General features: G+C 48.3%; 2 protein-coding genes across 3 annotated transcripts in view; one reads left to right on the top strand and one right to left on the bottom strand.

Moving 5' to 3' along the window:
• Positions 1 to 18272, top strand: part of LOC103181657 (synaptojanin-2) — a 34576-nt gene extending 16304 nt beyond the window's left edge. Inside the window, exons 13-27 of one of the 2 annotated variants that reach the window (XM_007898294.2) lie at positions 80 to 164; positions 1991 to 2131; positions 3099 to 3291; positions 3633 to 3791; positions 4435 to 4591; positions 5583 to 5697; positions 6163 to 6381; positions 7541 to 7619; positions 9456 to 9624; positions 10416 to 10592; positions 11162 to 11287; positions 12106 to 12221; positions 14262 to 14370; positions 15795 to 15985; positions 17177 to 18272. In XM_007898294.2, the coding sequence (XP_007896485.2) occupies positions 80 to 164; positions 1991 to 2131; positions 3099 to 3291; positions 3633 to 3791; positions 4435 to 4591; positions 5583 to 5697; positions 6163 to 6381; positions 7541 to 7619; positions 9456 to 9624; positions 10416 to 10592; positions 11162 to 11287; positions 12106 to 12221; positions 14262 to 14370; positions 15795 to 15985; positions 17177 to 17836 (2696 nt within the window). In that variant the 3' untranslated portion in view covers positions 17837 to 18272. The remainder of the gene's footprint in view (positions 1 to 79; positions 165 to 1990; positions 2132 to 3098; positions 3292 to 3632; positions 3792 to 4434; positions 4592 to 5582; positions 5698 to 6162; positions 6382 to 7540; positions 7620 to 9455; positions 9625 to 10415; positions 10593 to 11161; positions 11288 to 12105; positions 12222 to 14261; positions 14371 to 15794; positions 15986 to 17176) is intronic. The other variant, XM_007898295.2, reaches the window with a different exon arrangement.
• Positions 18273 to 20094: 1822 nt separating this feature from the next.
• On the bottom strand, positions 20095 to 23326 carry LOC103181656 (immunoglobulin lambda-1 light chain-like). Its single transcript, XM_042333139.1, has 4 exons — positions 23268 to 23326; positions 22688 to 23024; positions 22288 to 22412; positions 20095 to 20562 (listed from the first exon to the last, which is right to left on the bottom strand). The coding sequence occupies exons 1-4, from the start codon at positions 23314 to 23316 to the stop codon at positions 20231 to 20233; spliced, it is 843 nt and encodes a 280-aa protein (XP_042189073.1). The 5' UTR covers positions 23317 to 23326; the 3' UTR covers positions 20095 to 20230.
• Between the last annotated feature and the right edge of the window lie 2374 nt (positions 23327 to 25700).

The following is a 25700-nucleotide window of genomic DNA, read 5'->3' as shown; positions in this document are numbered from 1 at the left end:
TGTCACCTCGAACAGAGTGAGCCAAAGCCTCGGACACACTGACTGGCCGGCACTTCACCACCTCTCCTTGTTTCCCCAGGTGACAAGAGCTGCTCACCTGATATCTTTGCGATCGGATTCCAGGAAATGGTGGAGCTCAATGCAGGAAACATTGTCAATGCCAGGTAATGAACAGGCTTTAGACCCTCCCAGCCTCACTTCAGATCCTCAATCCCTCCCAGTCGACCTCACGGACAATGTAGTCCTAATCGTATTGTCCTAACTCAACGATGGTGGCTGTTGTGCTAAATCAGTGGTTGTTGTGTGTACTATATTAAGTCAACGGCTGCTGTATTGTGGAAACTCCTGTATCTGAAAGGCTCAATCTGAAGCCGGCTTCTAAATCAGGACCGAATTCAAGGCTTCTCACAATTCTCATAGCCTGGGACAAGGTGGCTTTTCAACCTCTGATCTTTCCTGCTTTAATCAGAGGCATAAGATGACACCCCGTTGTTACGCCCCATTCATTTTCCTCTGGTGGGGGAATCCAGAATAAGGGGGCTTCATCTTACAATTAGAGCTAGGCCATTTAGGAGTGAAATCAGGAAGTACTGTTTCACACAAAGTGTTGTGGAAATCTGGAACTCTCCCATTGGGTTGTGGATGCTGGATCAGTTGAAATTGTCAAGGCTGAGGTGGATAGATTTTTGATAGGTAAGGGTATCAAGGGATATGGAGAAAGGCGGGTAAATGGAATTGAGATACAGATCAGCCATGATCTAATAGAATGGCGGAATAGGCTCGAGGGGCTGAATGTCCATCTCTTGTTTCTATGTTCCCACTAATTTTTGGCTGCTGTTTCCTGTCAATTGGTCATTTATGTTTGCCTATAAATACAGTCACTGAACTTTGCAGTAAATCTTGTGAAGCGCTTTGAGACTTCTCAATGATGTGATAAGGCACTGTTTCAAATGCATGTATTATTATTATTACTCATGAATTACCATATCTGATTGCCGGTCGCTCGGCTTTGTCACTGAGACATCTCAAAGCGCTTCACAAAATATATTTTAAAAGTGAATTGACCGTACATTTTGTGGACGAAACACAGCAGCCAATTGCGCTCAGCAGTGTTCCACAAACAGTCGTGGATTGAGCGACCAAATTATTATTAATATTTTATTTTTTGAAGGGATTATTACCCCCGGAAAGCGATCCGCCAATCGGCTAACAACTGAGTTCCTGCTTACTGCTAGGTAAACAGAGGTGTGTAGAGTAAGGATACTTACTTAACAACAACAAAATTACATTTGTATACCGCCTTTCACATTGGGAGGACGTCCCAAGGCTGATAATCAGTGTTTCGGACCTGAGCTGGGGGTCGGAATTGGGGAGGATGGAGGACAGGGGGCTAAAGAGGATGATTGAAGGCACGGTCAATGAGGAAAGTCTTGAGACGGGTCTTGAAGGAGCGGACAAGATGGAGAGACTGCGGGATGGAGTTCCAGAGGATGGAGAAGGCCCACCCGCTAATGGTGGGGTGGGTGAGGCGGGGGACATGAAGCAGGCCGGAGCCCGCTGAGCGGAAGAAGTGAGCAGGTTGGTAGGTGGTTAGGATGTCGCAGAACTAGTGGGGAGCAAAGCCATGGAGGGCTTTGAAGGTGAGGCCTAGTACCTTGAACTGTATCCTCTGTGTGATGGAAAGCCAGTGGAGTCGGGCGAGGATGGGTGTGATAAGGTCATGGAGCCGGTGCAGGAGAGAACACAATCTGCAGAGTTCTGGATGACCTGCAGCCTATGGAGGGAGGAGTTGGGGAGGCTGACACATAGGGAGTTTGCATAGTCAAGCCTCAATGTTATAAATACATGTATGAGGGTCTCAGCGGCATGTAGTGGGGGACTTAAGGTTTTGCCCTGCACAGGAATTGAGCCTGAGTCCACTCGCTTATGAGGCGATTGCACTAACCACTAAACTACAGCATTCTTGACTTTCTGTTTGACTTTCTAACAGCACAACTAATAAGAAGATCTGGGCAGAGCAGCTCCAGAAGGCGATCTCCACCAGACACAAGTACATATTACTGGTCTCGGGGCAGCTGGTGGGGTTGTGTCTGTTTGTGTTTGTCCGGCTCCACCACGTCCCTTATATCAGGTGAGTTCCTGCCTAATGACCAGCTATTATTGGTGGGGAGGCAGAGGACGGGTGGGGGGGCTGTCTGGGGAGAGAGTTAAATGAAGCCTCATTGAGGCCTTATTAGTTCCATGCTTGGCAAAGGAAAACGTCCAACAGCTGGGCGTTTGACAAATGCTGAAATCCATCGCTGTGCTAAAAGGTATCCAAACAACAACAACAACAAGATTCCATTTATAAAGCGCCTTTCACGTCAGGAGGACGTCCCAAGGCGCTGAAACAACAAAGTACATTTGTATAACGCCTTTCAACAACAACAACTTGCATTTATATAGTGCCCTTAATGCCGGACGGTGAACTCGTAGCGCTTCCATGTCAGGAGATCTTTCCAAGGTGCTGGACAGTCCAGGATTTGCACCCGATCTGGGGATTGGGATCCGGAGAGGTGGAGGCAGCGAAGGTGGGTGTAGGAGGGTGACCAAAGGCGCAGTTGAAGAAGGTCTTGAGATGGGCCTTGAAGGAACCAAGGGAGGGGACTGTGGGATGGAGTTCCAGAGAGTGGGTCCAGGGAGGATGAAGATCTGACGGTGGGGCAGGCATGACAGGGGGCATGGAGCAGGTCAGAGTCTGCTGAGCGGAGGGAGCTGACAGGTGGATATGAAGTTACAAGGTCTCAGAGGTAGGGACTGAGTCTTGTTGTGTCTAGAATGGAATGTGTTGTCTCTCCTCGGGGGGGAGACAAGCTGCTTATCTATTGCTGGAGAGTATTATGGGCAAGTTTGTGAGAGCCAATGCTTGGGGGACCCCAGAGTGTGCGTTGGGGTAACTGCTGGAGTCTAACCAGCTGAAACCACATAGCTTGTGAAAGCATTCTATGACAAGTTTTCCTGCTGCTTGTCCAACCAGGACCACCCATTAGACGTTATCCAACATTCAGCAGTTGACTGGCATTGCTGTTGACTGGGACTTCTCCTTTCTCGTTTTCCAGGGAAGTTGCCATGGATACAGTGAAGACAGGAATGGGAGGAAAAACTGGGAACAAAGGAGCGGTGGCCATCCGCTTTCAGTTTTACAGCAGCTCGCTGTGCTTTGTGTGTGCTCACCTGACAGCTGGTCAGAACCAAGTCAAAGAAAGGAATGAAGATTACAGGGAGATTGCCCAGAAACTCACCTTCCCAATGGTAGGCCATCATCCGAAATATTAATAAAAATAATAATAATAATAATCCTTGCATTTGATATAAACCTTATCATGCATCCTGCTTACCTAATTCTGGAAAGTATTAAGCACAGGTTGGCAAAAGCCAAGGCTTGGGAACCCCAGGGCGGATGTTGGTGTAACTGCTGGAGGCTAACCAGCTAAAAGCGCACAGCTTATCATTGTAGGACCTGTCAGGCAAGCTTTCCCACTGATTGTCCAGTGAGGACCACCCTACCTGTTAGGGCTTTGGCATGCAGGATTCAGTGGATGGTTATTGATTATTTTATGGTAAACACAAGCATCTTGCCTTGGTTCTGACAGGGCCAGAACATCTTCTCGCACGACTACGTGTTCTGGTGTGGAGACCTGAACTACAGGATCGATCTTCCGAACGACGAGGTCTTGCAGCACGTTAAGAAACAGGACTGGTGGAGTCTGCAGGCTCACGAGCAGCTCCAGCAGCAGAGAGCTGAAAGCAAAGTGAGTGCTGAGAGCGGCCAGAGACAGACATTCAGATGGATTCATCTCCACTGAGCGGTCAGCTTCTTATCTTCTGAACGTCCCATAGAATAGTTGTCAGTGCACTCGCCTCAGAAGCGAGAGGACCTGGGTTTGATTCCCGGGCAGGGCAAAACCTTAGGCAAGTTTCCTTACTGCACATGCCTTTGTTTACCGAGCAGTAAGTTGGAACCCAGTTCTTAATCGATTGGTGGACCACTTTCTGGGAGCAATAATCCCTTTTTTTTAAAAAAAATTATAATAATTTGTTCAGTCAATCCACGACTGTTTGTGGGACACTGCTATGCATAATCTTCGTTCCCCATCTGTGCTTGTGTTAGAAGATCCCATGACACTATTTGAAAAGAAAAAGGAGTTTCTCTCTCCCGGTGTCCTGACCAACAATTCCCCCAAATAAAATTTGGTCACTCCCTCCACCACTGTTTGTGGGACACTGCTGTGTGCAAACTGGCTGTTACATTTCGCCTGCAAAATTCAGTTACTCCAGTTTACAGTATATCCTATGAAGCGCTTTGAGATGTTTCCAAACATGATAAGGCGTTGATTGAAGTGCGGAGATTATTATGATAAACCAGGTTGACCCAAATACTGTTCTTTTACTTAGATTTTCAAGGGCTTCCAGGAAGGTTGTATTAGATTTGCTCCAACGTACAAGTACGATGTGGGGACAGACGTATACGACACAAGCGACAAGTGCAGGACTCCGGCCTGGACGGACCGAGTGCTGTGGTGGCGAAGGAAATGGCCCAGTGATACATTGGGTAGGGATGGCATCAATGTGGACTTTGGTCACTCTCTCGTCGAACCTCTTATGTGAAAAGAATGTAACAATTCTAATAGGTGTGACCTTTGCCTTGTTGCAGGCACACCTGATGCTTATCTGCGTAAATGCCAGCTGTCAGCCTGGCGAGATCAGTCAGACTCTCGCCTCCGAGTCAGAAGGTTACGAGTTCAAGTCTCCACATCGGGACTTTGAGCTCAGTCCAGGCTGACAGTGCAGTGTTGGGGAAACGCTGTGTTGTCAGAGGTGCCGTCCTTTGACTGAGACGTTAATCGAGATCCCATGGCACTGTTCGAAAAGTGAAGGTGTCTTCTCCTGGTTTCCTGGCCAACAATCCCTCAAATAAAATTGGTCTCTCACTCATGGCAGATTGACTGTGGTATTCAACTACCAGCACATAGTCACTACACTTCACAATAAAATCTTGCGGAGCTCTTTGAGACATCTTGATGATGTGATAACCTTGTGACTCAGGCGAGAGTATGAATGACTGAGCGAGGCTAACAGCCAGTGGAGGTTGAGGTCTGGACAGATGAGACCAAATAGCCTGAAGCTCTCATTACTTAGAGGTAATTCAAGCCTTTGTAAGGCTTGAGGATCAGATGAAGTAGTTTGACTTGCAGAGGAGCCTGAGTGAAGTCCTGTATCATATTGATTAGAAAACTCACCTCGCAAGCGAAAGAACCCGGTTTTAATTCCTGGGCTGGGTGAAACCTTAAGCAAGTTTCCTTATTATACGCGCCTCTGTTTACCTAACAGTAAGTAGGAAGCCGGTTGTTAATCGATTGGTGGATTGCTCTCCGGAGATAATAATCCCTTTGAAAAAAAATACTAATAATACTTTGGTCGCTCAATCCACGACTGTTTGTGGGACACTTGTGCACAATTAGCTGCCGCTATATCAAAAGCAAGGATTATTATTATTATTATACTATGTTAGATTGTTCAGGGACACTTCTCATGTATTTCAGGAGACCCAGGTTTCACAGGCTACGACCACGAGGCAGAGTCAAAGATCAAGCACACGTGTAATCCCGGTGTAGTGTTGTACTATGGCAGAGCAGAGCTGAAAGCTTCTGACCACAGGTGGGTGGATGTTTACACTACACCTTGACAGTGTTTGGTTTCTGGCCAACATACACCAGTTCTCCGACCAGTCTTTACTGGAGACTGAGACTGTGTAAATTAGGACATTAATGTCCACTGTGCGCTTCTCATCCAAGTATGTGGGCATTAGCGTTTGATCTAGTCATGCATCCATATATACTTGGTGGGGAGAGAGTGCACAATCCGTTCCAACAATTTATCTCAGGAAATTCCATGTGTAGGTGGGATGCATGGCATTCTCAGTTTGGTTTGGATAATCTTAAGCATGGTGATGGGTTTCCGCATGAGTCAGACACCCAGCTGCTGATACCCAAAACCCCACTCAGATGACTATTCAAATGGACCACATTCAAATAGTGGAAGGGCAAGTGGTGTCCAGATTCATCCCCAGAGGTGATGTTAATCGTTTCTTCATAAGAGTTCCTCTCTCCGCTCCTCCCCCAGGCCAGTGCTGGCTGTCTTGGAAATCAACATCCAGGAAGTGGATGTCTTGGCCCAGGAGCGAGTGCTCAAGAAAATCACGTCCTCCCAGGGTCCGTCTGACGCCACCGTAGTGGTTTGTGTCAAAACGCCGAGCCTCGAGGAGAGGGAGGACTTTCCCGAAGACATCAGCCGTGAATTAATCCACTGCTTCCGGAGTTACGGCACCGTCCTTCTGCTCAGGTACCAGCGCCTCGGGACGTCCTCCCGACATGAAAGGCGCTGTACAAATGTAATTTTGCCGTTGTTGTTCCTGGTGTCGGAAACCTTGACAATTGGTCTGTCATTGCATGTCTCACTCTCAAAATTAATCAAGCATCTGGCAAATCAGCTCCTGTGTTCTCTGATAATAATAATAATAATCCTTGCTTATGATATAGCGCTTTATCACGTCATTGAGACATCTCAAAGCGCTTCACAGAATATATTGTAAACTGGAGTGGTTATGTATTTTTTTTATCGGCAAAACGTGGCAGCCAATTGAGCACGACAGTGTTCCACAAACAATTGTGAATTGAGAGACCAAATGTTAACTTTTTTTTCTGGAGGGATTATGACCCCCGGAAAGCGATCTGGCAATCGACTAACAACCGGTTCCTACATACTGCTAGGTAAACAGAGGAAAGTGGAGTAAAGAAACTTGCCTAAGGTTTCGCCAGGTCAGGAACCAAACCTGGGTCCTCTCGCTTGCGAGGTGATCATGCTAACCACTATGCTACAGAACTGCATGGGATTTCTATAAAATACCCAGTAAATTCTGCAAAGAGCTTTGATACGTCCTCCTGACATGAAAGATTTATTATTATTTTTTCAAACTTTGAAGACAGTTTTCTGTTGTTCTTAAAAGAAACTTACAGAAAAAAACGGCTTTAAATTTGAAGCTGAATTTAAGAATTTGCTGAATTCTGGGACGTTTTGACGACATGATAAGGCACTGTATCAAATGCACGGATTATTATTGCAACACTTGCCAGTGAAACCATTGATGTGTAACTTTGATATATAAGTGACTGGGTGTGAATCGTTTTTCCCACCTTGATAGCACTATGTATGTATTATGTGTCTGTGTGGCATGTTCTCGCCTCTAAGTCAGAAGGTTGTGGGTTCAAACCCCACATCGGGATTGAAATCACACAGTCTAAGTGTTTTGCCCTCAAAATACAGTCACTACACTTTACAGTATATCCTGTGAAGTGCTTTGAGACGTCTTAACGATGTGATAAGTTGCTATATCAAATGCAGGGATTATTACTATTATTACTGTGCAGGGATGGAGTTCACGTAGTGATGTTGTGGGTTGAGGTGTGGCCACACAGTAACTGTATTCCTTTGCTCCCACCAGGTTTGATCGGGGACAGATGTTGGTGACCTTTCAGGACAGCTGTGTGGTGCTGAAAGTTTTGGAATTGGATGGGACAAAGGCAAGTCTGGTGTTCCTGCTGAATGTGCTGCCCTCCTGCTCCAAAGTCCCGGCTTGTGCCATAAACATCAAGCCTGCGACCAGCACAGCTTTAAAGTCCTTATAATAATAATCTTTGCATTTGATATAGCACTTTTCATGTCTTCTAGACGTCTCAAAGCGCTTCACAGAATAGACTAAAGTGAATTGACTGTATATTTGTGGGCAAAATGCGGCAGCCAATTGTACACAGCAGTGTCCCACAAACAGTCGTAGATTGAAAATGACCAATTATTATTTTGTTTGGGAGGGATTATTATTAGGCTCTGTGTGGAGTAAGGAAACTTGCCCAAGGTTTCGCCCTCTGCCTGGAATTGAACCCAGGTGTCTCGCTTGCAAAGCGAGTGCTCTAACCACTGAGCTACAGAATTCCACAAGTGTATAATGCAGTGAGCTTCAATAATCTATATTTGACACTGTCTCAGCACAAAGGACCAAGTTTGTCTGATGTGAAGAGCGCTATCGGGACGCAGGTTGTTGTAATAATAATAATCCTTGCATTTGATGTAGCGCCTCATCACACAGTTGAGACGTCGCAAAGTGCATCACGGAATATACCGTGTATATGTATGCGAAATGGCGGCAGCCAATTGCACCAGAAACGTCCCACACGCAGTCATGCTTTGAGTGACCCCTTCAATTAGGAGTGTTTTCAAGATTAATAATTGTTATTAATATATAACTTTGTTCAAAGATATATAATAGTAATCGTTATATTTGAGTTCAGAGGACGCCCAAAGTGCCTCAAGGATATACTGTAAACTCGCCTCGGAGTCAGAAGATTGTGGGGATGTCGGGACTTGAACTTGAACTCATGCCGTCTAAGCTGTCACTCCAATGCAATTCGTGGGTGGTGTGGTGGTGGGGGTTCTGCATTGTTGGAGGGGCTGTCCTTCAGATGAGACATTAAAGCAAGATCCTGTCTGCCTGTTCAGGTGGATATTAAAGATCCCATTGTGCTATTCGAAACGGGAAGGGAGTTTCTCTTGGTGTCCTGGCCAACTCATCAATCATGGCTGGGATATTGCTGTGCACAACTGGCTGTCGTGTTTCCTTTGTTCCCAGTCACTCCATTTTACAGTATATCCTTTGAGAAGTCTCAACGACGTGATAAGGCACTCTATCAAATGCAAGGATTATTATTATTAATTAGCAGAGGCTCTGAGCCTTTCCAGAGCTCTGTACTACGGTGTGTTAGTTACCAGTGAATGGCTTGCTTCTGGGCTCTCATTTCTGATTCCCTGCTCAGTTTGTTGCTGTGCCAGGTTATAACATGCATCAGCCTGGCTCAGTGATAGCGCTCTTGCCACTGAGTCAGAAGGTTGTGGATTCAAACCCCACTTCGGTACCTGGAATCACATAGCCTAAGCTGACACTCCAATGCAGCACAGAAGGAGCCGTCCTTCGGATGAGACGTTGAAACCCAGGTCATGTCTGCCTATTCAGGCGGACGTTAAAGATCCTGTGGCACTATTAGTAAAGAGAAGGGAATTTTTCTCTCCCGATATGTGGCCAACAATCCCCCAGAGAAAATTTGCCGCTCAATCCATTGCTGTTGTGAGACATTGTTGTGTGCCTCTCACTCAGTTCCCGTTAACCGTGCAAGTTAAAGAGTGCACAATTCCATTCCAACTATCTCTCTCTGGAATTTCCATGTGTAGGTGGGATGCATGGAATTCTCAGCTTGGTTTGAATACTCTTTAAGCACAGTGTTGGGTTTCCACATGTGTCAGACACCCGGCTACTGACTAAAAAAAAAAGTGAATATTATTATTAATATCATTCACACATTGTCCAGGTGAATGGCAGAGCAGTGAGCATAAAGCCACTCACAGGAGACTGGCTGAATGATCTTCAGGAAGAGATTAACATGAAGAGGAACAGCATGGCACCAATGTCTCCCACCGCAAACTCCTGTCTGCTGGAGGAGACCTTTGATTTTGACAGCCTGGACTATGATACTGAGGGTAGGTCAGATGGCGATTGTGTCTGATGTATTATGATGACTGCATTGAACATTATAATTATTACTCCAGTGCACACCAAACGATCTGGATTGTGTGGCTATCACTGGAGACAATCTACCCTTCACCCCCATGTCGCCCTGAACTACCATAGTTCCCTCATGTCCCCTGGTGCTGCCTCTCCCCTCTCCATGTCCCCTGGGGGCATTTCCCCTCCCTTCCACTCGCGTCCCCCAATGCTGTCTTCCTCCCCGCCCCCCCACTACACAGACACACACACTGGCTGGCTGTTGCTGTGTTACAGAATGTCACTTCTCCGGTGTGTTAGTAGTTGTAAGAAATATAGTTGTGGACTCCCATAGTGTAGTGGTTAGTGCGCTCTCCTTGCAAGTGAGAGGACCTAGGTTTGATTTCTGGGCAGGGCTAAACCTTAGGCAAGTTTCCTTACGCCACCCGCCTCTATTTACCTAGCAGTATGTAGGAACCCAGTTGTTAGTTGATTGGCGGATCAGCTTTCCGGGAGTAATAATCCCTTCAAAATAAATAATTAGTATATATATTTAAAACATACAAATAATTTGGTCAATCAATCCACAACTGTTTGTGGGACACTGCTGTGCACAATTGGCTACTGTGTTTCGCCCACAAAACACACAATCGCTACACTTTACAGTGTGAAGCGCTTTGAGACGTCTGGAAGATGTGATAAGGAGCTATATCAAATGCAAGGATTATTATCATAATAATGTACCACACGAGTTGCTGATGTGAGCTGATTGACTATGTACCTGCAGGAGATCTGGACGAGGAGTTGGATGAAGCTGTGCCTCAGCACGTTTTGGCTGGATTGATGCCCAGACACAGCCCCAGCCTCCGCCCGCTGTCTCCTGAATACTCAGCTCAGGAGGGCACCGAGGGTCCGTCACACACTGAGCCCAGGCCGGCTCTCAGCCAACAACCAGCAGCCACAGGTAACCCAGGCTGGGGCCTACACAGGGGAGGGGTGCAGTCATAGCTTACATCAGGAGGGGGTTTCAGAGCTTCCCGTGAGATGGAGCCGGGGGGACGACAAAGTATGCGATGGGTCGGCAGTAAAGTTGGGTTGATCCTGATAATTGTTTGGGTGATTCCCTGGCTATGGTTTGGGTGGTTGACTCCCTGGCTATGGTTTGGGTGGTTGATTTCCGGCTATGGTTTGGGTGGTTGACTCCCTGGCTATGGTTTGGGTGGTTGACTCCCTGGCTATGGTTTGGGTGGTTGACTCCCTGGCTATGGTTTGGGTGGTTGACTCCCTGGCTATGGTTTGGGTGGTTGATTTCCGGCTATGGTTTGGGTGGTTGACTCCCTGGCTATGGTTTGGGTGGTTGACTCCCTGGCTATGGTTTGGGTGGTTGACTCCCTGGCTATGGTTTGGGTGGTTGACTCCCTGGCTATGGTTTGGGTGGTTGACTCCCTGGCTATGGTTTGGGTGGTTGACTCCCTGGTTAGAGTTGGGATGATTTCTGCCGCCTTGTGGCTAAATACACACTTTCTGTTTCAGATGAAACGGACATTTCCTCAGTCGCTCCGGAGATGTCTCCAGTCGGTGAATTCCGTCCCCGCACCACCAGCAGGTCCGTGTCGGTGCCCGGGCGCCCCCGGCCCCCGCAGAGGCCCCCACTCCCCGGTAAGCACAGCGCCATCAACGGAAAAATCCACATGGCTTTCTCCAGCAACCAATGGGTTCTAATTTACATGATTTGTAAAAGGATTTCTAAACCTACGTGCAGAGTGACGAGGGCCATTTGTCCCAACTGGTCCATGCCAGTGTTTATATTCCACATGAACCTTCAGTCTTCCCAATCCATTTCCTCCCCTCCTGTATCCCTTTTGTTCGCTGCTCACTCAGGTGTGGATGGCAACACAAGGTAGAGAGATTTCTGTTACAGAAAACAGTATATGGTTAGACATGGGGGGAGAGAGAAAGATATAGAGAGACCTGGGGAGGACTGGTGTGATTGGGGTACGGTGTTTACACACCCACACTAAACTCTGTACCCCCATCACACCAGTCCTCCCCAGGATCCACTGGCTCCCTATTACAGAACAAATTGATTTCAAGATCCTCTCACTTGCCTTCAAATCCCTTCACTCCCTGGTACCTCCCTACCTCTCTGACCTGCTTTCTTCCCAACCCAATACCCGTTGCCTCCGCTCGACTGACTCCAGCCTCCTGTTTGTCTCTTCTCCGCTCCGCTCCACCGTTGATGGCCACGCTTTCAGCCACTACCCCCGAAGCTTTGGAACTCTCTCCCTCATTCCCTCCACTTTGCCCCCTGCTTCCTCTCTTTTAGATCACAAATGAAGACCCACCCCTTAGCCCGTGATTACTATCTCCTCCCCCTGGCTTGGCCTCAGGCTCCTCCACTGTTAAGCGCTCCGATAAGCTGTCCCGCATCAAGGGCGCTGAATAAACAATGTTGTTGTCTTTTATACTACTTCTAGCTGTACTGAATTTGAAGAAATCTGTGTCTGATCATTCTATAACATCTGAAGACAGCCTAACACAGGCTTCCGTCTTCCATCCAGCGAAGATTCTCTCAGGAGCTCCTCAGCATCCTGTAAGTCTGAAATCCTCATTCAGATATTGGTCATGAACCGCAAGTGTGGAGGTTTTACTGTTCAAACCCTCGGCTGGGAAACTCCGATCATCAGTCAGGCTTGGGGCTCACGTCCAGCGGGGAAATCCCTTACAATGGGGGATAGTTCAGGAACAGAGGAACAGGAGGAGGCCATTCATCCACTCGAGCCTGTTCTGACATTCTATTAGATCATGACTATACCTCAACTCCATTTACCCGTCTTTGCCCAATATCCCTTGATACTATATTTTCTAACAAAAATCTATCCACCTCAGTCTTGAAAATTTGAATGGATCCAACATCCACTGCCTTTTGGGGGAGAAAGTTCCTGATTTCTACTAAATGCTTCCTGATTTCACTCCTAAATGGCCTAGCTCTAATTTTAAGATTATGCTCCTTGTTCTGGATTCCCCTACCATACAGAGAAATAGTTTAGTTTAGAGAAATAGTTTCTCTCTATTTACCCTATCTAATCCCATTATTTTAAATACTTCAATCAAATCACCCATCAACCTTCTAAACTCGAGGGAATACAAGCCAAGTTTACGTAACCTGTCAGCCCTGTGTGTTGCAAAGGTAGGGTAGGGTGAGACCATGGAGATATTTTAAAGGTGAGGAAGAGCATCTCGATCTGCTGAGCTCCTCATGATCAGAAATGGGCGAGAGATTTGGCACTATCTTCCCTCTCGCACCTCCTCAAACCCTACTGAGCTGGCTGTCTGTGCTGGTGTTAGCTCCATCACACCCCTTCACACTGGGGCTTGAACTCAAACCCTATTCACCGGCACTTTCCTAATCCTTTCACTTTAAGTTTGTTTTTCAAGTATGGATACTTTACCATGGTTTTGTAATTATGGCCACAACAGAGGTTTGTGCCAAAGGGCCGCACTGAGTGTCAGAAACGCATGTCAAACCACCGCTCGAGGGGTAGTGACGTGTATCCGAGCTGTGGGGCGGAAGATGGTGCCAAGTTTCTCGCCCATTTCTTGCTGAGCTGCAGTTGGTGAGGAGCTCTCGTTCCTCTGTGTGATGTTTCTGGCTCCCCATCCCCCAGTGAATCGAGTTCAGGATCCTCGTCCTCACCTTTAAAATTCCTCTACGGTCTCATCCCCACCCGACTTGAACAACCTCCTACAGACCTACCAATCCAGCCACTCCCTCTGCAACAAAACGCTTCAGTAAGCTACCCATTTGAAGGGCACTATATAAATGCAAGTTGTTGTTGTTGCTCCATATCCCTCTCCCTATCTTCTCCATACATGTATATATGTATCAAATGCAAGGATTATTATTATTATTATTATGTAACGTAGTGGTCAGTGTGCTTGTCTCGCAAGCGAGAGGACCCGGGTTTGATTCCTGGGCGGTTCGAAAGCTTAGGTAAGTTTCCTAACTCCACACGCCTCTGTTTACCCAGCAGTAAGAAGGAACCCGGTTGTTAATCGATTGGCAGATTGCTTTCCGGGGATAATAATCCCTCAAAAAAAAAAGCATTTGTTCACTCAATTCACACTGTTGTGGATAATTGGCTGCCACATTTCACCCACAAAATACACAGTCAATCCATTTTGCAGTATATTCTGTGAAGCACTTTGAGACATTTCAATGACTTGATAAGGCGTTCTATCAAATGTAAGGATTATTATTATTAATAATCCTCAAGTCTCTGAACTCCATCCCAAAGTCCCTCCGACTCCCCCCTCTGTCTCCACTCGAAGATAGTGCTTTCGGTTGTCTTCCCCCACCCCCAAACCCTGGCTCTGGAGCCCAGCCAACTGTATGAAACTCTTAGAAATGTCCTCTCGTCGTGAAAGGTGCTGAATAAATATAAATAGTATTGTGTTGTTTCACATCAAACATCACAAATAGCGTCAGCCAACGATATTCTGAAATGTTCCTGTGATTGTCACTATCCACACGATTGAACCTACGCTGACCAGCTTTGAGCAGCGCTGACAGTACCACCGCAGAGCATTAGTTTTGGGAATGTTATTGACTGTGAATCCATCTGCTTTTCAGCCGTCCTGCAGGAGTGGTATAAGCAGGCCGTACAACGTGTCGCAAATTAAAACGTCGTCGGCTGCGGAAGCAGAACAGGCAATAAAACACCTAATGGAAGGGAAATCAGGTGAGCGGTTCAGCCACGGGGTCAGTCTGGCCTCATCAGCGGTCACTGTTTAGGCCTGACACCGATAGCGATGGCTCCAATTTCAGGTCAGGATGTGGGTTACAGAGTGGTTCTGACCACCAGCAGCGGAGGTGTACGGAGGGAGCTCCAGACACCTGCAGTTATCTGTTTAACTCCCACTGAACATCCCACAGAGTCTCAGGTAAGTGTGAAATCCTTTACATTGATTGCCCCGTGGAGTCTCGGATAAGTGTGAATTGGTTACACTGGTTGTTAATGTAATATAAAAATAATAAAATAATCCCAGCAATTAATATGGCTTCTATAATATCAAATGTCTCAAAATACTTCACATATTTCTGTAAAGTCTAGTGACTGGGCATTTTGTAGGTGAGCACAGCAGTAGTCCTGCACACGGTAATGTCCCACAAACAGCAATGAAGTAAATGACTCCATTGGAGCTCTCTACTCTAATCCTGTTCCCTGCTCTCTCCCCATCATGTCTGTGCTGGTGCTGGTTTATATGGGTGAGAGAATAGATGTTCCTTTCTTTTTGTTGCAGTCGGTTTACACAGTAACATCAGTTAGAGTGATGTAATCTTAAGTGATATAACCTCATTAAACAGGCCACTTGTGCCTCTGAGTCAGAAGGTTGTGGGTTCAAGCCCCACATCTAGGACTCTGAGCTAACAGTCTAGGCTGATGCTCCAGGGCAGTGCTGGGGGGATCACTGCATTGTCAGAGGTGCCGTCCTTCAGGTGAGATTTTAAACCAAGGTTTAAAATCGTTCACTTCATTGCTGTTTGCGGGACAATTTGTGTGAAAATTAGCTGCCGCTTTCACCTACAAACACACAGTCACTACACTTTACGTTAAATCCTGTGAAGTACTTTGAGACGTTCTCCGATGTGGAAGGAGAAGGTTATCTCCGTATTTGATATGGTGCTTCGATTCATTGGAGTTCAAAATCCTGAGGTGGGGCTTGAAACCCAGTGAGAGAGCGACCATCTGAGCCAGACTGACACCTGTGTATGTCCAGAACAAAAGGCATAAAAACTGCAACCGAGTGTGAGGCTGGACCAGAGTGGATTGGTTTCCCGGGCACGGCGAAAGCTTAGGCAGGTTTCCTTACTCCACACGCCTCTATTAACCTAGCAGTGAGTAGGAATCCGGTTGTTAGTCACTTTCCAGAGATAATAATCCCTTCATAAATAATTTTTTTTAAAAAATGTAGTCATTCAATCCATGGCTGTTCGTGGGACACTGAAACGCACAATTGGCTGCCCGCGTTTTGCCCACAGAATATACAGTCAATTCACTTTACAGTATATTCTGCGAAGCGCTTTGAGACGTCTCAACAACGTGATAAGGCGCTATATTTAATGCAAGGATTATTATTATTGTTGTTTCCTTTCCTGTTTCAGCAATGTTAATTGTAGAATCCTGCTCAAAGCGTCCGGCCGCAATGCAGTCATTCACTATGCCCCGGGCTGCTGGTAAAGCCAACACAAAGTTCCCTTCTGCTCCCCTCATGGCCCCAAGTCACACACTGGTGAGAAGCCTATTGCCTGCCAGACCAGCCCTGCCAAAGGGCCGAGGGGGAAACTCTGACTTGGTAAGTTGCCTCAGTTATAATAATAATCCTTGCATTTGATATAGTGCCTTATCACGCCGTTCAGACGTCTCAAAGCACTTCACAGGATACAGTGTAAAATGGATTGATTGTGTATTATGTGGGAAAAACATAGTAGCCAATTGCGCAGTGTCCCACAATCAGTCGTGGATTGAGTGACCACATTTTTTTTCCCTTCGGAGGGATTATTATCCCATGCAAGCAATCCACAAATTGACTAACAACCGGGTTCCTATTTACTGCTAGGTAAACCACAAAATTACATTTGTATAGCGCCTTTCACGTCAGGAGAATGTCGCAAGGCGCTGGTCAATCAGTGCTTCGGACCAGAGTTGAGGGTCTTGTGGAGTAAGGAAACTTGCCTAAGGTTTTTCCCCGCCTGGGAATCGAACCTGGGTCCTCTTGCTTGTGAGGCGATTGCTCTAATCAATAAATGACAATACTCCACACAGCTCTGTGTAATGAGTTTGTTTCTAAGTGCTCCTCTGCTCAGTTTTCTGTTTGCAAATTTGCCCTGTGGTGCTGGCAAGTAATTAACTATGATGTGATTTTAAATGTGTAAACATATACATCTAGTGTTTATAACAGTGAACAAAGGGAGTGACCAGGTCAGTAGGGTTGCTTACAAAGTGAGGATGGAGTGAGACATGGAGGGATGTGAAGATGAGGACTAGAAGTAAGGGCTGTAACCTTACGCTTTGTTTTCAGAAAGTAATGCTTGAATTTTTATATATAGTAATCATTGCATTTGATATGGTGCCTTATTACGTCGTTGAGATGTCTCAAAATGCTTCACAGGATATATTGTAAAATGGAGTGTGTGTATTTTGTGTGTGAAATGTGGCAGCCAGTTTGCACACAGCAATGTCCCACAAACCGCCATGGATTGTTGGCCAGGACACCGGGAGAGAGGTTTCATCTGAAGGACAGCACCTTTGACAATGTGACAACCCCTAGCACTAAATTGGAGCGTCAGCATAGACTATGTGATTCCCAAGGTGGGGTTTGAACCCACAATCTTTTGACTCAGAGGCGAGAGCTCTACCACTGAGCCAGGCTGACACACAGTATGACAAAGTACCAAACCACATGTGGTGTTTTGAACCGATGAATTTTTTTTTTTAATTTTGTAAGAATAAAACCTGGTGCTAATATTCTCTCTTCCTTCTCCAGACCACGAGAGCGGAGGGCAGGAGCACACAGGAGCCCATGCAGTTCACACTGTGCTCGTCAGATTCTTGCCACCCAGAGACGCCAGTGGTGCCTAAACCACAACCTGTGCTGAGCCAGTCCCCTGCAATGCATTGTGCACTGAAGCACACACCAGCCTCAAGAGAGCAGGATGTCAGTATTCCTGCCCAGGATTTGTGGAGCGAGCTGGACCCGCTGTCGGGATGCTCGAGCACGGCCCCCATCGTCCCACCTCGCAGGAGGAAGGGGGTGCCGCTCGTCTCGCCTCCAAGGGATGACACTTTTATCAGATCGGATTGGTTCCTGGCGTGCGGAGCCCAATGCAAAAGTGATGAGTTCACGAGTTCCGGTACCACTCCCGCCTCCAGGAACAATCCTTTCAGACCTCAGCAAAGCCCCACATCCCACTCTGACTGGATGCCAGGTGCCGGTGATCTCTCACGTCCACGAAGGACTGTATCTCCACCCTCCGCGGCTCCAAGCTTCCCTGCCAGGAGCCCCGAGTCAGCATGGGCACCATCGTACAGCAGAAATCTTCAAGATGGTAACAAAAAGGGATTCTGTCTTATTCCTAGTGAAGAAAAGCCTCTTCGGAGAAGAGCAGGGAGTTTCCCTGGTGTCCTTGATAACATTACTCCATAGGAACCAGCTGCATGTTACACCATTGATAAACAATACATAAAACGGGGGCATTTCAGCCCAGCTCCAATTTGCAAGAGGAATGCAAAGAAACACTGGTATATTTTGTCCAAATAAGTAAATGAAGATTTCTGCTGTGAGGTGTCACTGCCACAACGTTGACTTTAAGTGAAGCCCATTTCATTTTACAGGAGATGTAATAATCGTATCAAATCCTTGCAATTTCTTTTCATGTCAAAGCGCTTCACGGGATTTACTGTAACATGGAGTGACTGTTTTGTGGGTGATTAATAGGCAACATGTTGTGGATGATGGTGTAAGACGTGCTTTAGTTTCTAACAAAGAGATCAATTGGTTTGGAGAATGGCTCTTGGGATTGACAAAGAGGGAGGTCTCAATACCAATGCTGGTTAATACGATCTATAAATTTTTAACTTGAGATGTTTTCAAGGGAAGTGGTTATAATAATATTATTCCTTGCATTTCATGCAGCTTTTCTAATGTTAACATCATAGTCATCACTGTAAAAGTGTAGTGACTGTATTTTGTTGGCGAACAGGCAATGTCCCACAAACAGCCATGAAGTGAGTGACCGATTATTATCTGGGGGATTGTTGGCCAGGACACCGGAGAAACTCCCTTCTCTTTCAAATAGCTTCACAGGTTTTTTTTTTTAACATCCACTTCAACAGGCAGACAGGAACTCAATTCGTTGTCTCATCTAAAGGACGGCATCTCTGACAACGCTTTGCTCCCCCAGCCCTCACTGGAACGTCATCCTAGACCGTGAGATCAAATTCTCTACGTGGGGCTTGAACTCTCAACAAGGCGAGACCATGGAGGGATTTCATGGTGAGAACTTGGTTCTCTGTTTCTCTAACTTGATCCCTGGCCCTGCACGGCTAGTGGAATTTTAGCCACTGATCTTTTACCATAATAATAAATAATAATAATCCTTGCATGCTATATCAAATGCAAGGATTATTATTATTTATTATTATGGTAAAAGATCAGTGGCTAAAATTCCACTAGCCATGCAGGGCCAGGGATCAAGTTAGAGAAACAGAGAACCGAGTTCTCACCATGAAATCCCTCCATGGTCTCGCCTTCTGCGACCTTTAATCCTGCTGACCCGGCTGCTCCCTTCGCTCAGTGAGCACCAGCCTGTTTCACGTCACAACAACAACAATAAGATTACATTTGTATAGCGCATTTCACATTGGGAGGACGTCCCAAGGCACTGGACAGAGTACAACATTTCAGACCCGAGCTGGGGTTGGGGGGGGGTAAGGGAGGGGAAGGGGGGTGGCCGATGGTATGGTCAAAGAGGAGGGTCTTGAGGTGGGACTTGAAGGAGACTAAGGAGGGGGCAGGCGGAGTGATTGGGTGATGGAATTCCAGAGGTTGAGGGCAGAGTGGCTGAAGGCTCTCCCGTCAATGGTGGGGCGGGGAATGTAGAACAAGCCAGAGCCGGCTGAGCGAAGGGAAAGGGCGGGTTGGTAGTGGGTTAGGAGATCACAGAGGTAGGGTGGGGCGAGGCCATGGAGGGCTTTGTATGTGAGGACCAGGATCTTGAACTGGATCCTCTGAAGGATAGGGAACCAGTGGAGTCGGGCGAGAGTAGGGGAGATGGGGGTCACGGAGTTTGGTGCGGGAGAGGACATGGGCTGCAGTCACCTGCTCTATTCGCCCCACCATCGGAGTCCTTCCGACTCGCTCGCTCCCTCCTTCAATTCAAGACCAGTCTCAAAAGATGCCTGGGCTTTCAGTCATTTTCCCCCTCCCACTCCATCTAGTGTGTCCAGCCAACCACGTCAGGTCCTGTGAGCCTTCCCTGCAGAGGCAAAAGCCTCTGTATCAATACAAATCGCCTAAGCCCTGGTCATTCACGGTGGCACTGCTTGTGGGACATTGCTATGTGCTGTCTCATTTGCCTTTGGGATGTTTCGACGACGTGACACAAGCACTGTACCAAATGCAAGTTTATTTATGAATTCCTTAACCCGGGCACTTCTCAACTCCACATCCCTTTTCTGACCAATTGCTTTGCCCATCGTCAGTCTTCTGTGAAGAAATATTTTCTGCTCTCCCTTCTTTCTGCCTGTGCCGAGCAACTCTAAGCCTCCGGCTCTGCGCAACCACTGCAAAGTCTAGATATACTGGTGTTGCACTTTCTACTTGAGGAAGTACCAAACCGGTTCGAAACCCTCCCGATCCTTGGGGGGAGGGGGGGGGGGGTAAAAAAGCACAGAAAACGTGACTTAAGATGTTTTTTTTTATTCATTAGAAGACGACCCCGTCCTGTGATACTCCACAGGTCCGTGGCCTCAAACGCTGCAAAGATGAAGCGTTGCGCACAGGAGGAGCGCCCTCGGTGGGTGCGGGGGTTAGCCCGGGCTAACAGGCAGCGCTGCTGATGTCCCGCTGGGTCAGGCTGCCTCCCTGCCGGACTCGGCACGAGTGCACCTTGCCTTGGTGCCAGTCTGCGGCCGGGACGCTCAGGTAACTGCTCAGAGTGTACGTGTTGTCCGGCTCCCGCACAGGTTGACTGGTTTGCGCCTCGATCGAGGTGGAATTCCCGTCCACCACCCATTCCACGTCAACTAATCCCACCGACAGCTTGGTGACCTGGCACACCAGCCTGGCCTGGCCCAGCACGGCACGGTCCCCGCCCCCGCCCGGCTCGGCAGCTCGCAGCACAGACACTGAAGGCGGTGGGAGCTGCAGACCTGCAATGAAAGTCGGACCGAAGGTGAGACGGACGCAGACACACAGCGGCTCAGTCAGTGCTCAGTACTCCGGGTTTGTATCGGAAAGGCGCCCAATACAACCTGCATCAGGTGAGAGCAACTCAGCCAGCGCTTCACACAGTCACTACAGTAGTGACTGCAACCCCCGACCCCTCCCCCCACACACACACAGCAACCCCCATCCCTGACCCCCCCCACACACAGCAACCCCCATCCCCGACCACCCCCCACACACACACACAGCAACCCCCATCCCCGAACCCCCCACACACAGCAACCCCATCTCCCCCCCCACACACATAGCAACCCCCATCCCCGACCCCCCCACACACACAGCAACCCCCATCCCCGACCCCCCCACACACACACACAGTAACCCCCATCCCCGACCCCCCCACACACACAGCAACCCCCATCTCCCCCCCCCACACACACACAGCAACCCCCATCCCCGACCCCCCCACACACACAGCAACCCCCATCCCCGACCCCCCCACACACACACAGCAACCCCCATCCCCGACCCCCCCACACACACACAGAGCAACCCCCATCCCCGACCCCCCCCCACACACACAGCAACCCCCATCCCCGACCCCCCACACACACACACACCACAGCAACCCCCATCTCCCCCCCCCACACACACAGCAACCCCCATCTCCCCCCCCACACACACAGCAACCCCCATCCCCGACCCCCCCACACACACACAGCAACCCCCATCTCCCCCCCCCCACACACACACACAGCAACCCCCATCTCCCCACACACACACACAGCAACCCCCATCTCCCCACACACACACAGACACAGCAACCCCCATCCCCGACCCCCCACACACACACACAGCAACCCCCATCCCCGACCCCCCCCACACACACACAGCAACCCCCCATCCCCGACCCCCCCCACACATATAGTAACCCACCCCACCATCCCCCCCACACACACAACAAAGCACCCACACACACAGCAACCCACCCCCCCCCCACCCACACCCAGAGCACCCACCCCCCACACATACAGCCCCCACCCCCCACCCCTCCCCCCACACACACAGTCGGGATGATCTGCTGGTGCGGCGTAATAATAATAATAATAATAATAATTCTTGCATTTGATATAGCGCTTTTCACGTCGGGAGGACGTCCCAAAGCGCTTCACAGAACACACTGTAAAGTGAATTGACTGTATATTTGTGGGCGAACGCGGCAGCCAATTGCGGACAGCAATGTCCCACAAACAGTAAGAAGGAATACTGACTCCGGGAGAAAGTCTCTTCTCCCAAACAGCAGCGCGGGCTGTTTGCAGTGTCCAGGCTGAGCTGGGAATGTCCAGCCAGGAGTCAGGCAGTCAGTGCTGCCGGGAACAGCTGGAGTGACAGAGCCTGTGGGGAGGAGCTGCTGGGAAGCGGGTCCCTCGCTGTCGGTCTGACCACAGGGGGGGGGGGGGAGGGGGAGCTTTACAAAGTGCAATGCAAAAACTCTGACAAAAACATTCAATTCATATTAAAACAGCAGCCGCTGCTGGTGCTGCCCCCCCCTCCCTCCCTCCCCCCCTCTCCCCCTCTCCCCCCCTCCCCCCCTCCCTCCCGGTACAGCAACACAAGGAGAAGCGGCTGTAACTCACCTGTGACGATCAGCTTCGTCCCTCCGCCGAACACCTTCACTCACAGTGTTGCAGTCGCCCCCGGACCCTGACCCGATACCCACAGCCCGGATTTCCAGCTCAGAAGCCCCCGCCAGTTGCTTCCCATCAGCCGCCCTCCAGGTCGCTGCTGGTCACGGCTCGCAGCCGCTTCCCAACGATGATAATGATAGTAAGAGCTGCACACGATCCCAGCAGAGCCGCAGCAGAGCCCCAGCAGAGCTCCAGCAGAGCCGCAGCAGAGCCGCAGGCATTCGGCAAACTCCTCTGCAACCCCTCACTCGCCGTCCGGTGCGTTCCTCACTCGGTGAAGGACTGCGTTGGCCCCGCAGTCGAGTCACTTTGCGGCGTATCCCGGCTGCTCATCAGACTGTGCTGGGCTGCGGGGAGGCCGCTCCGGGCTGCGCTATCCGCTGGCTGGACCTGTGCTGGTTTTTGTCACGGCCTCTGTCACTGTGGTACGGTGCCGCTGCTCGTTTTGTAGGTCTTTTTACAGTGATACAGCCCCGTGTCCGCCAACTCCACACTGTTGATGATCAGGTGATAAACTGCTCCGGTGCTGTCCCCTTTGCCTGTGAAGCGGTCTTTGGAGAAGCCGGAGCCGTATTTCTCGTGTTTATTCTCTGAGTAAACGAACTGGAGCAGAAAGCGCGGCGCCTCCCCCGGGACCTGCTTGTACCATTGCATGTAGTACCCTTCATGTTTCCTCACATCGCACTCCAGAGAGGCGGTCTGACCCGCCCTCACAGTCAGCACCTCGGGCTGCAGAACCCCAACGTCTGGACAAACATCTGCAAAACATAAACACCACCGTTATTCGAGGCTGAGGTTTCTTCAGGGACACGGAGACGGTCTGGGAGACGGTCTGGGAGAGGGTCTGGGAGAGGGTCTGGGAGAGGGTCTGGGAGAGGTCTGGGAGACGGTCTGGGAGACGGTCTGGGAGAGGTCTGGGAGACGGTCTGGGAGAGGTCTGGGAGACGGTCTGGGAGACGGTCTGGGAGACGGTCTGGGAGACGGTCTGGCTGTTTACTCACAGGCGAGACAGGCACTGAGCGAGATCAGGGCAAACACTGAGTGCCCCATGTCTGCGGCACAATGTGAGGTGCTGAGTGGCCACAGTCACTTATAGTGAGTGACCCGAGGGGAGGGGAGGGGAGTGGGGGGGACTCCCCATGCAAAGTCTGCCCATAACCAGCCAATTCCAGCTCAGCCCGGCTCCCACTCACTCACACATTAATTACATTGGCCACTGTTTCACAAGAAATATTAAAGGTGATAATTCGCCCACAAAATATGCAGTCAATTCACCTTACAGTATATTCTGTGAAGCGCTTTGAGACGTCTCGATGATGTGATCAAGCGTTAATCAAATGCAAGAATTATTATTATTAGATCTCAACTCCTGATCATCATAATAATAATCCTTGCATTTGATAAAGCACCTTATTACATCACTCTACCTTTTTACCAGCCACTTCTTGTTACTATCGCAAGTTAGACACTAGGTAAAACAGTAGGTAGTGCAGTGTGGGCCTGTGTCACCGAACCCACAATAAATACTGCTTCACAACAGTCATTATTTGGTTACTGGGCTCTAAAACCATTTTTTTCTGGTCAACCATGTGTCCAGCGTAGCGTGCCTTATACTGTGTATCGAGGATATCCTGCAAAGTGACCTGACTGTGTATTTCGCTAACAAGCTTTGAGAAGTGTGGACAACACGATAAGGCACTATATCAAATGCAAGGATTGTTATATTATTATCAAGAATAGCCAAACTACACATGGGATTTTCCTGTGTCTGGAATAAAATGTGCACTCTCTCCCAGGAAGGATGGACCTGTTTACCTGATTCTGGAAAGTATTAGGCATCAGCTGGACCCTAGTGTGTATGTTGTAACTGGGCTGGAATTCAACCAGCTAAAATAATATAGCTTTCAATTAAAAACACTGCCTGGCAAGCTTCCTGCTCCTTGTCCAGTTAGGCTCACCCTGCTACTGATTATGCCTTTGGCTTGTAGGGCTAACAGGAGCCGAGTGGGAAGAATCCCTTCGCACAGTGGGTAGTCTGCTCCTCCAAGTTCTGTCAAGGAGTCTCCTGTTATCAGCGATGTCCTGAGGTAATGTAGATCTGCAGGGCTCGGGAACTGGACAACCGAGACCACTGCAGTGAGTTCACTCAATTCCGACATTCAGTTGCCAAGCATGTCACCATGGAGCCAATTCAGCTCTAAGGAGATCCTGCTTACCTCCTCGACCCCTTCAAGTTGATTATTTGAAATGCAACAAGCTGAGATTTGAGCCCAAACCTGCTGTAGTAGTAAGGGAGAACAAGACATATGGTCAGTCAGATTTAATAATAATAATCCTTGCATTTGATATAATGCTTTATCACACCTTCGAGATATCTCAAAGTGCTTCATAGAATATACCATAAAGTGAATTGACTGTATATTTTGTGGGTGAAACGCGGCAGCCAATTGTGCACAGTTGTGTCCTACAAAGAGTCATGGATTGAATGACCAAATGATTATTTTTTTTAAAAAAATTGATGGGATTATTACCCCCTGGAAAAACGATCCGCCAATCGATGAATAACTGGGTTCCTACTTACTGCTAGGTAAACAGAGGTGTGTCGAGTAAACAAACTTGCCTAACGTTTCGCCCTGCCCGAGAATCAACAAAAACTCCACAAAGTACTGGATTTAAGCACTGGATTGGTTGTGGATTTCTTAATGTAATCGAGGCACGCTGAAGTGATTGACTCTGTGGTGAAATAACATTCAGAAATAACATTTAGAAAATGCAGAAAATGGTATTGGACGGTGATGAGCACCTGGCGGGTCAGAAAGTAAAAACCATTCAGGACTCTAAATAGGACACTTCATCACATCCGACAAGTGTTTAATAAAGAGTAGCAGTTAGACTTTTGGAGAGATTATAACCCAGCTCCAGCACTAGAGATAAGGCACTTGTTTAATACAATAGTTATATAGTGCTTTTCATGATGATAACAAATCAAAGCACTTTATAGGGAAGGTACGGATCACATAACAAGGTGCGAATAGGAAAGAAGCAGGAAGGAAGTAATGGAAACGGTCTCTGGGGTAGGTTTTTAGGAGGGTTTTGAAACAGGGAGAAAGAGTCTGTGAGGGTGTTCAGAGGAGCAGGAGCTCTATGGCTGATAGCTGAGCAGCTGCCAGTGGGTTTGAGAGGGTACTTGACGTGCATCAGGCCTGAGTTTGATGATCAGACATATGTTGGAGAAGAATACTATGGTTGGGGGTGCCAAAGATGTGGAGGGATTTGAAGGACTTGAGAAGGTTGCATTGTCTGTGTGTCTCATATTTACTGCTATGCAGAACACATTTGGATTTATGGTATATTTGAGAGCATCTCTGAAGTGTGATTATAATGTAAACCTTACTTGCTTAATAATCTTGTGAAATCTGATCAGCAACCCAGAA

The sequence above is a fragment of the Callorhinchus milii genome, unplaced genomic scaffold (assembly GCF_018977255.1).
Source record: "Callorhinchus milii isolate IMCB2004 unplaced genomic scaffold, IMCB_Cmil_1.0 Scaffold3, whole genome shotgun sequence".
NCBI lineage: Eukaryota > Metazoa > Chordata > Chondrichthyes > Chimaeriformes > Callorhinchidae > Callorhinchus > Callorhinchus milii.
Note: the sequence above shows the minus strand (reverse complement) of the source record. Positions and strands in the feature narration are given on the sequence as shown.

What these genes read in the sequence shown, in the direction of transcription:
- LOC103181656 (XM_042333139.1), bottom strand. Translation starts at nt 23,316, where the DNA reads ATGGGGCACTCAGTGTTTGCCCTGATCTCGCTCAGTGCCTGTCTCGCC. An exon ending in AGCAGCGGCACCGTACCACA is followed by an intron (nt 22,413 to 22,687) that starts GTGACAGAGGCC and finishes GATCGTGTGCAG; the next exon opens with CTCTTACTATCATTATCATC. An exon ending in ATCCGGGCTGTGGGTATCGG is followed by an intron (nt 20,563 to 22,287) that starts GTCAGGGTCCGG and finishes CTTTCATTGCAG; the next exon opens with GTCTGCAGCTCCCACCGCCT.